Source organism: Vigna angularis, chromosome 1 (assembly GCF_016808095.1).
Source record: "Vigna angularis cultivar LongXiaoDou No.4 chromosome 1, ASM1680809v1, whole genome shotgun sequence".
Taxonomy (NCBI): Eukaryota; Viridiplantae; Streptophyta; class Magnoliopsida; order Fabales; family Fabaceae; genus Vigna; species Vigna angularis.
In genome coordinates, this window is record NC_068970.1 from 33020969 (window position 1) to 33032865 (window position 11897).

The window sequence follows — 11897 nt, forward strand, 5'->3', positions numbered from 1 at the left end:
TGGTTAAGGGAGCTGTGATGGAAGCATATCCCTTTATAAATCAACGATAGTATCCATTCAATTCCAAAAATCCTCGTAACTGCTTCACCGTTGTTGAGATTTGCCAATCCAAAATTGCCTTCACCTTATTGTGGTCCATCGAGACACCTTACTCGAGACAATATGACCAAGGTATTCCACCTCTTGTATACCAAAATGACACTTGGACAATTTGGCAAATAACTAGTGTTGTTGTAAAATTCAAAGTACAACTTCCAAGTGGTGTAAATGAAGTGGCCAAGATACAATATAGATAATATATCATGAAAAAAAACTAACACTGATTTTCTCAACAACCCTTGAAAAATTGGATTCATTAAGCTTTGGAAGGTAGCGAGGGAATTGGTGAGCCCAAAGGGCTTAACTAACCATTCGTAATGGCCTTAATGAGTTCAAAAAGTTGTTTTGAATCTATCCTCTTGTGCCACCAAAATTTGATGATATCCTGAGCAAATATCAAGCTTGGAAAAATATTAAGCGCCCCTCAATTCATCAAGTAATTCATCAACCGTAGGGATGGGAAAGTTGTCCTTAACGGTGATGGTGTTTAGAGCCCTATAATCGGTACAAAACCATCATGTACCATCTCTTTTCTTGACTAAGAGTATTGGTGAAGAGAATAGGTTGTTGTTAGGAGAAATGATGCCTTCATTCACCATCTCAGCAACCATGTGCTCAATCAACGCCTTATGGTTAGGTGGACACCGATACGGCCGAACTTTCACAGGATTAGTACTTGGCAATAAGGGAATCTGGTGATTATGAGACCAATTAGGTGGTAAGCTCGAAGGTTTGTCGAAAACAAATATGTAATTATATAGGAGAAGGGCTAGATCCAATTGTAAGTCAGTAGGGAAGTCAACCCTTGGATCCTTTGGCATCTCAAGAACTTGAAGTTGTAAAGTATATCATTCAACAACAGGATGTGTGTGAAACATTCTCCGTATATGATGGAATTGTGCCGGGGTTGGAGTCAAGATTTATCACCATGGAGAGTAACAAATTCACCATTTAAGTAAAATTTCAGAATCAAAACACGACAATATAAAATATGAGCGCCTAATGTCGCCATCCAGGATGCTCCCAAAACCAAATTTGCTCCAGAAACTGGTAATAAATAGATTGGAAGAGTGAGTGTATGGCCTTGTACTACTACCTTGAGTTATCTGATCAGGCCTTCCACTACCAAGGAGTTTCCATTGCCCACCATATTAGGAAAGCTAGAGATGGGTTCCACCGGTAATTTCAAGTAATTTGCAAGACGAGGTTGTAGAAAGTTATCGGAACTGTCATTGTCTAACAAAATATGAACAAGAATACCTTGAATAGAGCCTTGGAACCACATGCATAACCACGCCGTGAGAGCCTTTAAAAGTGTTAAAGGAGAGATGATGGTCCAAAAGAGGTTCATTGTTGGCATTAGTAAGTTGTGGAGACAAATTTGTTTTATTCAGAGGGTCCTCATCCTCCTCATATTACAGCAAAAGGTATTGTTTATTCGGACATCTATGGTTAGGGGTGAATTTGTCATCACAAGTATAGCACAACCCTTTCTCTCTACGACTTTGCATTTCAGCTGGTGTGATGTTTTTAAAAGTGGGTGGTTTGAAAGGTTGACTAAATGGTTTTATGTTCAGGGGGGGGGGGGTGGTAATAGGGGTGATAAGGCATTTGGTTTCAATTGTTGGCTTGTGATTGGTTTTGTGTTGGAAGGTTTAGGATAGCTAGAGGAAAATTAAGGTTTCGGTTGAGGAGTGTATTTTTCTTCAAAAAGTTTGGCTAAGGACACAACTTTAAGAATAGAATAGGTGAATGAGTCAACACATCTCTTCTTATTTCAAGTTTGAGGCCACTCAAGAAATAATCCAATATGGCGTCGACTGTAGGTCTTGTAACACGATTAGCCAAAGCAGTGAACTCTACATAATAATCACTTACAAATCCCAGTTGTGATAGTTTTTAAATAGAGCAGAGCATGGGCATGCATAAGGAGAAGGACCAGGTTTGAGTTCTAATACCTTAGTAAAAGCTTCCCAAGATTGGAAGGGGTTGTTTTTTTTCATCATCTGAAACCAGGGTACAACATCCTTCTCTAAATGGATCGCAACAATAGTGAACTGTTGGAGCTCAAGAATGGAGTAATACTCAAAAAATTGTTCAGCCTTAAAAATTCACTGCAAAACATTTGTACCATCAAATTCAGGAAAATCAAGCTTAATATTCGTAACCTAAAATGACGGGTTGCTTCTAGAGTTCGAACCACCAGGGTTATATTTCTTGGAAACGTCCTCGAGTGCCAACTTAAGCTTCTCTAAACGTTCAGTATAATGAAGGTCATGTTTCTCCATGAGGTTGAGGATTTTCTTCACGTTGGCGTCAAGTTCCTTAAGCTGTGTGTTTTTGGCCATGGTGGTAATGAAAGCACCAAAATGTAATGTACTCTGGTAATAATACAATAATAAGGAAATAGATGGAAGAAGAAAACTTTATATTGTCATATGGAATATGAAATCTCTCATATAAATGGAAATGATAAACTCAAAAGCTAATAGTGTAAAATAACAGAATGAGCAGAGGAATATCACAAAAGGGCCAAGAGAGAGAAAGAGACAATTCAAATCCTGCACACCCTTCTCATGTAGCAATATCTTTTCTTATACTCACGTAGTGCTCCACACAAAATCTTTTAGTGTGGAATTGGCTATTCTTTTCCTGACACTTTTACGGTTGCTCTTGTTTTCCTCCTTCTTTGCCATATGTCTATTGGGTCCCACGTCCCCCACCTACTCACTACTCGTATCATTCATAACATCGTCCTCCACCTTTCTCCTCCAATAACCAGCACCACCTCCACAGATCATAATCACCACTGTATAAGCTCTCAACTCTCAACTCAGGAAACAATCAAACAGTGAAAGTGAAGAAAATGTTACTGTGAAGAAAGTGAAAAAAATGAAAGAGGAAAAGAGGTGCATGTAGGGTTTATACAATCAAAGGGGATTTAGGGTTGTTGGTTGTTAGGAAATGATTAACTCATCATTAAATTTGTTTTGACTTTAATAAATGAAAGACAAATATGTAAAATAAAAGGTGTAGGATAAAATAGATGAGGTGCATAAAACAACTCTCAGAAAACTTTTATGATTGAATTATTTTACTAACCAAACTAATAACTAACATTTCTCATTAAAATTATTTTTTACAGTAGGAAATTATTTGAGAGTTACTAAAAATCGAGAGTACTAAAACATAATATTTTCCTGTATATGAACATACGTTTTCGTGTATAATCTCCAAGGTACTAAAACGTAATTTTCTTCTTTTCTGGATTGTCTAACTTGAAAACAAAACCATAATACTTTCGAATTGTTTAATTGAAAAGGGGAAGATGATGTTTACGTAGGATTCTAAAAAATTTCTAAAAATTTTGTTTCAAAAATGTTAGCCCATAAGATAAATCTTAATATATAAATTTTAATATATAAATGAATGTAAATATCTTATAAAAATGTTCAGTTAAATTTAAAGTTTATTAGAATGAGTTGAAACCTGAAATCTATGTAGTATCATAGTTACTTATTTTAATAAGATTTCTTATTTTTAGATCTATTGATTTTATAGAATTAAATTAGATTTAAAACTAATTCTTGCTAAAAACTTGTTTCAATAACCTTATTTAAAAAATCTTGTTTAATAAAACTTATTTCGAAAGGCTTCGTAATAAGGAAACATATCACAAAAATTAAAATGGTCATTTCAAAAATTATAGAACAACAATTAATAATTATGGGGTGCAGTGAGCAAAAGCCTGACACGTATTACTATTCATAAACAATGTACAGAAAGATGGATCACTCTTAATTTTGAGCCCAATACTAATATTTTAAATGCTATGTAATTAAGTTTCACACACCACCATTTATTCAATGTGGTTCTGTACGTACCTACATTTTAATACTTGAAAAAAAATTATATTCATTTGACATAATTTTTTATTTTTTTACTTTTTTACAAAATTATATTTTTTTATAATTATTTTATTTTTATAATGTGTGTCACCAAGAATAAAAAGTGGGTTAGCATGACCTTTGGTAAAGTTATAACATACTTGAGTGGTTGTCTTCCAAGCATGGTAAATGATGATCACTTTTTTGTAGTTTCATGTATTGAAGCTTACTTACATTGACCACATGCAAATTTTTTAAATTGGTATTGAAATTGTTTTTCCTAGAAAGGTGTTGATTATTATATAATTAACATTTTAATAAGCATTGTTATTAGTGTAAAGGCGATCATGAATATAATTTTTAGTATGGTATTTAAGATAGTTTGATTATGAAAAAATATTTACACTTTCAACACATATATTTATTCTATAATTAAATGTTCACTAATTTCATAAATTAATTCACATGTTTGTCATTTGCCAATTTACTTCCAAAGATATAAAACTATTATGCATGATGCTTAGTCACTTTGTTCTATCTATATTGTAAGGAGTTATCATGGTTGTGTTGATAATGTGGCTGCTGGTGAAGTTTTCAAATAAAAACTAGAATGTTCCCATTACAGAGTGCATGTTGTGAGAGACTCATTGTGGTGTTCGTCTTCGTTTTCCTTCTCAAAGTTTTCCAAGTCTGAGTCTCAATGCTGGCTAAAGCGTGGTGTCAGTGTTGGATGAAAAAGCCTCAGCTTCTCTCCTTTCTCAGACCCATAACAACTGTTCCACACACGTTTCTTCCCACTGATTATGTCTACCTAAAGAACCGCGAACTCCACGCTCTCATAAAACGCAGGGACCTCAAGGCTGCACTTTCACTGTTCCACAACATGCCATTGCGTGACACTGTCACCTACAACTTGATAATTTCCGGGTTCCGCGAGCAACCGGAACACGCTCTTCGTTTCTACGCTGAAATGGGTTCGCTTGGAATAGGAGAAAGCTCGACCACCTTCTCCTCTGTTGTAGCGGTTTGCACCAAGGCCGCTGTTTTCAGAGAGGGTGTTCAGGTGCATTGCAGGGTGGTCAAGCTCGGATTTTCATGCAACGTGTTCGTTGGTGGTGCACTTGTTGGGTTTTACATGCGTATGGGGCTAAGTGGGGTGGCACTGGAATTGTTTGATGAGTTGCCGGAACGAAATTTAGCTGTCTGGAATGTGTTGCTGCGTGGGTTGTGTGAGCTGGTTCGTGTGAAAGTAGAAGACTTGTTGGGGTTTTACTCTCGGATGCGTTTTGAAGGTGTGGAGCCAAATGGGGTTACGTTTTGTTATTTGCTTTGGGAGTGTGGTAATCAGAGACGGTTGCATGAAGGAAAGACGATTCATGGGTGCATTTGGAAGGTGGGTTTGGTGGAATCGAACGTTTTTGTTGCCAATGCTTTGGTGGATTTTTACTCTGCGTGTGGGTGTTTGGTTGGTGCAAGGAAGTGTTTTGAAGCCATAGAAAACGAGAATGTTATTTCGTGGAACTCGTTGGTTTATGTTTATGCTGAAAACAGTTTGTTGGGTGAGGCTTTTGAGGTGTTTAGTATCATGCAGTTATGGGGGCGAAGGCCATCAATTCGTTCTTTGGTGGGTTTTTTGAATTTATGCAGTAGAAGTGGAGAGCTTTGTTTTGGGAAGCAGGTACATTGTCTTGTAATGAAGATGGGTTTTGATGAAGGGAGTGAGCATGTTCAGTCTGCTTTGATTGATATGTATGGAAAGTGCAGAGACATTGAGGGTTCTATGGCTGTATTTGAATGCCTTCCGAAGAGAACTTTGGAGTGTTTCAACTCATTGATGACCTCTTTGTCTCATTCTGAAGCCGTCGAGGACATGGTTGAATTGCTTCGTTTAATGGTCGATGAGGGTCTTGTGCCGGATGAAGTAACCATATCAACCACACTGAAGGCACTGTCAGTGTCTGCTTTATCAAGTTTTACGGGTTCCCAGTCACTGCATTGTTATGCATTAAAATCTGGACTTGGAGGAGATGCTGCAGTTGCCTGTTCCCTCATGGATGCATATTCAAGATGCGGGCATGTGGATCTTTCTCATCGAATTTTCGAGAGTCTTCCTTCTCCAAGTGCTATTTGCTTCACATCCATGATCAATGCGTATGCTCGAAATGGAATGGGAAAGGAAGGAATTGCAGTGCTTCAGGCTATGATTGAGAGGGGACTAAAGCCAGATAAAGTTACCTTCTTATGTGCTCTAAGTGGTTGTAACCACACAGGACTAGTTGAGGAAGGAAGGATAGTTTTTGAGTCGATGAAATCTCTTCATGGGGTCGATCCAGATCGCCGCCATTTTTCTTGCATGGTGGATCTTTTATGCCGCGCAGGACTTCTCTATGAAGCTGAGGAGTTGCTTCTACAGGCACCAGGAAAAAGAGACTGCTTTATGTGGAGCTCTTTGCTTAGAAGTTGCAGGGTCCACAAGAATGAAGAGGTTGGAACAAGAGCAGCACAAGTCTTACTTGAGCTAGATCCAGATGATCCTGCAGTGTGGTTGCAGGTTTCTAATTTTTATGCTGAAATAGGGAAATTTGACGAAGCAAGGCAAATCAGAGAAGTTGCTCTAGCAAGGAAGATGTCTAGGGAGATTGGTCATAGTTTAATTGAGATAAGACAGTGACAGGAAAATAGCGTTCCTGAATTGATGAAGCATTTGGCACATTATTCACACACGATAAGACAATCATATCAATTTGCTGAACTGATGGAGATGTTTCCTGGGATAGTAAGGTCTTGTCTATTTGGGAAATCCTACAATCTAAGGGAAAGGTTTCCTTTGGGAGGAGTTCTTGGTGTGAGCATGCCAAATAAATGAAGGTCGGCATTTGCATTCCCATGTTTAGTGTAACTAACTGGCAGCTTCCAAAAATAGAAAAATATTTTCCCTCTTTCGTGTACCGCATGTTACTATGCCTTTATACTAGAGCAATTTGAGACAGTGGAATATGCAAAATAGAATCTTAGATTATATGTCATTCACTTCTCTTTCAGGGCGGCAAAGTGGGATAGTGCAACGGTGAATATTACTTGTGGCTTTTGTAATTGGTTGATGAGTAAAGCAAAATACTACAAAAATATTTTTCCTTGTACTTTAAGTGTGGGCATGTAGAAATTGTTGCACGTTCATCCACTTTCAAGCCAAGCCATAAAGCCCCTCCAAATCCTTCATTTTTCAGAGCTAATCTACGCGTATAAATTATAACCAAAGTATTCATTCGCATTAATCAAATCAACCAATCCTTGCAATACAACCAACAGGAGCAAAACATGGACAAATTTTTCCTTGTTTCTTTACTCGCTTTGCTCATTGCAGCTCATGGAGTTGCAGGAAGCATGACGTGTGACAGCATTGACATGCTTGAAGAACTTAAAAGCTTGGAGTCCTTTGACATAGAAGAAGAAACTGAGGTAGAAGAACTTTCTGACATCCCTTCATGGAGAAGCGAGCATGGTGGTAAAGTTCTTGTTAATATTGATAGCTTTGGTGCTGCTGGTGATGGAGAATCTGATGATACTGAGGTAACTTCTTTCATTACAGTTGTTGAAATATTTATTGTATACCAGGTCTTGCAAATGCATATCACTATTTTTTACTCTTCTGTTTTGCTCAAGAAGCACTTTCATTCATTTGACAACGTTGAACAGAGACAAATTGTTTTGTTGAGCTAATCAATCAGGTCAGGCATTATCGCAGACCAGACTAATCATTCTGTAATTATGTTTTGTCCATTGCTTTTCATGATTATCAGGCTTTGCAAAAAGCATGGGGAGTTGCATGCTCTACACCAAAATCTGTTTTGTTAATTCCTCAAGATCGCCGTTACCTAGTCAATGCAACAAAATTCAGAGGGCCTTGTGCAGACAAGCTCATCATCCAGGTAATCAAACACAAATATATAGATTTAACAATTGTCCTGTGATTATTGATGTAGTATCTGCATTTCTAGATTGATGGTACATTGGTTGCCCCAGATGAGCCTAAGAACTGGGATCCAAAACTTCCACGGGTTTGGCTTGATTTTTCCAAATTGGATAAAGCTGTTTTCCAAGGTTCTGGAGTCATTGATGGCTCAGGAAGTAAATGGTGGGCAGCATCTTGCAAAAAGAACAAGTCAAATGTAATTTTTTGCAAAACGTGGTCTTGTTTATTTTACAAGTTTATGAAACCTTAATGATAACTTTCTGATTTTCCTCCTGTGTTTTGCCACAGCCTTGCAAAGGTGCACCAACAGTAAGAACCGCTTTCTTAACCTTGCTTGTAATCTATTTTCAAAGAGAAGGTTTTGCAAGATGTGAAATCAAGTTCATAAAATAATAAAGTAGTTTAACATTGAGGAGATCATTGCAGGCGTTTACGATTGATACAAGTACATCTATAAAGGTTAAAGGACTGACAATCCAGAATAGCCAACAGATGCATTTTACCATATCACGATGTGATTCGGTTAGAATTAATGGAGTTAAAGTGTCAGCACCTGGAGACAGTCCAAACACTGATGGAATTCATATTAGTGAATCAACAAATGTCATAATCCAAGACAGTAAAATTGGAACAGGTTCTGAACTCGGTGTTCTTCCTCATCTTAAAGTTCCATTTTGCTGAACAATAGAAACAGTAGTGTGGTTTACCCTTAACAGACTTTGAAACAAAGAAACAAAGTAGCTAACTTGGAAAAGGAATTTTAAAGACACACAAAAAGAATAAAGAAAAATGAAAAGTGAACTTTACTCTTGTCCTTAGATTTCTGCCATTTATATAAAAATTAAAAATGAAGGATACTGACCAGTTATGTTTTTGCGCTTTCATCATAATCGCACGCACTATATTCAGGGGATGATTGCATATCGATTGTCAATGCCAGCTCTAATATCAAAATGAAGAGAATTTATTGTGGACCAGGACATGGAATCAGGTATCATCTATTCTTCATGCCCCCATTTAATTTAAAATTACACGGCACTCTTTCTCTGCTACGTTGAAGTTTATATAGTATGGTTGTATAGCATACCTTCATCCACAAAATTGTCAACCTTTTAATGAACAAATGAACTTTCTCTATCTATCGTTTCACTTTTCCCTTGTCTCTTGGACAAGCGTGAGTTACATGAAACATACATGATGATTTCATTATTTCAATCGGTTACGTTAAATATTTTTCCTATTCTTTCTTTGATCAAATCAAAGTGTCTGGAACAATTTAATGAGTAAGGTAGTTTATACCTTTTTCTAACTCTTTCTTTGTTTTTCAGCATTGGAAGTCTTGGGAAAGACAACTCAACTGGCATCGTCACGAAAGTGATTTTGGATACAGCAGTTCTTAGGGAGACTACCAATGGTCTCAGGATTAAGACTTGGCAGGTAAGTATAGTATTCTTAGGTATTTAGATGTCAAAATGAATTTTATTCATCACCTAATCTAGCTTATCACATGTTCTGGTAAAATAAAAATTAATTTTTGTAAATGTAGGTCTAACTGTATGTAACTCATTTAATTCTCAGATTTAATAGCTTTGGGAAGGTGAGTTAACCTATAACATACAAACAATAACCCCAGACATAATATTTTATCATTTTTTTTATATTTTTTTATTATAATTATTTATTATTTTTAATTATATAAGATGATAATTTGATTTTTTTAAATACTATAATGTTCTTCAAAATAATGTGAATATTTAATTTATTTGTTTGGAGGTTGATACTCTAATTTTCAACTATTATTTTTATAATAATATTTGGTAAAATAAATAAACACTTTACTTTGATTATGCTGCAATAAAAGATGAATTAAATTAATCTATTTTGATTGTACTGTGTTAAATATATGAAATAAATAAAATATCATGGTTAACTTATCAATTCATTATGGATCGGAATAAATTACAAAATTTTTAACTCATAATTAGGTTAGACTAATCCACTTTTAGCCCAACCCATAGTAAACCAGTCCGTGTGAGCTTCACTCACTTTTAACACCCCTAATTTCATAATAAAATTGTTTTAATCTTTCAATAATCTTTTAATTTTTCTCAAGATTTTTTTTATTATACATTATTATCCTTATTTTTCATGTAGATATTAATTAATTGTCCATTCTAATTATTTAAAATTTTGAATAAAAATTGCAAAGTAATTAACCTTTGACACTTATTTTCATTTAATGCTAAAGTTATATTTTGAATAATATTGGTTCTTGCAAATCTAATTTTGATTTCCAAATATTATACTTTTTCTTCAAGACATATTTTTTTTTGTAATGTAACCGTAAACAAAGCTGATAATTATCAAATATTAGTTTAGTAATATTATTATAAATGGTATGTAATAATACATGTGTATATACGTGCTTCAACTTTTATAGAAATTTATCTGAATTTAAGGACAGTACGTAGTCAAATTTAGAGACCAGGCTTCTAAATTTTTTAAACCTATTATTTGTATATTTATTATTATATCTTTTGGTGGTTGCCAAGGCAATATGAAAATTAATAAAATTAATAGTCTTATATGATAAATAGTTTTATATTTTTATTTAATCAGAAATAATGGTTAATATAACTTTTAAAATAATTATCACAATTTTTTTCTCTGAAATGTCTTCACTCGGCCAAAAGAACAATGGCAAAAAAGCCACCTAACTGATTTCGGAATAAAAGGAGTTAAGGGAAAACAATTGATAATTTGATCATGTGACCTTAGTATCTGGTAAGAGATTCTGAAAAGGAAAGTCAGTGTGTCTGACACATGACCTAGAAAACAATTGATATTTTTTTAGTATAAACATTAGATGTATGCAAATATATGCGGTGGGAAAAATCCCCCTGCATTTGGAAATTGTGGAAAATACTATATTGGAGAATGCTGACTGATGTTTTTCTTTATTTTGGTGCCACATAGGGAGGTTCTGGATATGTTCGAGGCGTGCGTTTTCAGAATGTGAGAGTTGAAAATGTGTCCAACCCCATTCTCATAGACCAATTTTACTGTGATTCACCATCCACTTGTCCCAACCAGGTTTCAAAGCTTTTTATTTATATGCCAAAATTACACATTTCATAGATTAATTAGACTAATTGTATCATTATGAAATGATAAGTCACAGTTATGAACTGTTTGTGCAGACATCAGCTGTGGAGATAAGCGAGGTGATGTACCAGAACATTAGTGGCACTACAATGAGTGCTAAGGCCATTAAATTTGACTGCAGTGACACAACCCCCTGCAGCAATCTAGTCCTTAGCAACGTTGACTTAGATAAACAAGATGGCACTGTTGAAACATATTGTCACTCAGCTCAAGGCTTTCCCTATGGGGTGGTGCACCCTTCTGCTGATTGTCTCAGTTCCACCGACAAAATCTCTCAAGTTGCACACTCAACTATGGAGGAGGATATTCCTCACACTGAACTATAAATTTCGTATCAACCTCTCTAAACATGCATTATACTGTAACCCTTTTATTATTATAATTTTATGTCATATGGGGTACGTAACAGGCTTGTTTTATGTCACGTAGCAGTAGTATATGTGGAGGAGGCTTGAGGTGAGATCATAGACAAATCAAGGGATGTACTGGTTATTAAATAATTAGACATTATAACAAAATTGATTCCTAAGAGACATCGAATTTATAATATTCATTAACAGTCTTGTGTTCCATACTGATGTTTTATGTACTCTTGTTTCAAATTTGTCACTACTCTGTATTAACATGAATTTCTTTTTTTCTTGGTCCTTGGAGGAAGTAAATATTTATAAATAACCACTTCAACTAAAAAATTGTTAACTTTTCATAAATAAATGGTAGTAAGTAACAGTCTTCTTCTTTAATTATAGACAACTTTTTCCTTTCTCTTATTT

At 35.3% G+C, this 11897-nt stretch overlaps 2 protein-coding genes across 2 annotated transcripts; both read left to right on the top strand.

The window, feature by feature from the left end:
* Positions 1-4858: 4858 nt before the first annotated feature.
* On the top strand, positions 4859-7090 carry LOC108327479 (putative pentatricopeptide repeat-containing protein At3g05240). Its single transcript, XM_017561178.2, has one exon. It carries the CDS (start codon positions 4870-4872, stop codon positions 6655-6657), a length of 1788 nt encoding a protein of 595 aa, XP_017416667.2. The 5' UTR covers positions 4859-4869; the 3' UTR covers positions 6658-7090.
* Positions 7091-7247: 157 nt separating this feature from the next.
* Positions 7248-11696, top strand: LOC108337983 (probable polygalacturonase At1g80170). Its single transcript, XM_017574585.2, has 9 exons — positions 7248-7556; positions 7787-7915; positions 7985-8155; positions 8248-8268; positions 8386-8593; positions 8869-8950; positions 9288-9396; positions 10936-11052; positions 11160-11696. The coding sequence occupies exons 1-9, from the start codon at positions 7305-7307 to the stop codon at positions 11448-11450; spliced, it is 1380 nt and encodes a 459-aa protein (XP_017430074.1). The 5' UTR covers positions 7248-7304; the 3' UTR covers positions 11451-11696.
* Positions 11697-11897: the final 201 nt, after the last annotated feature.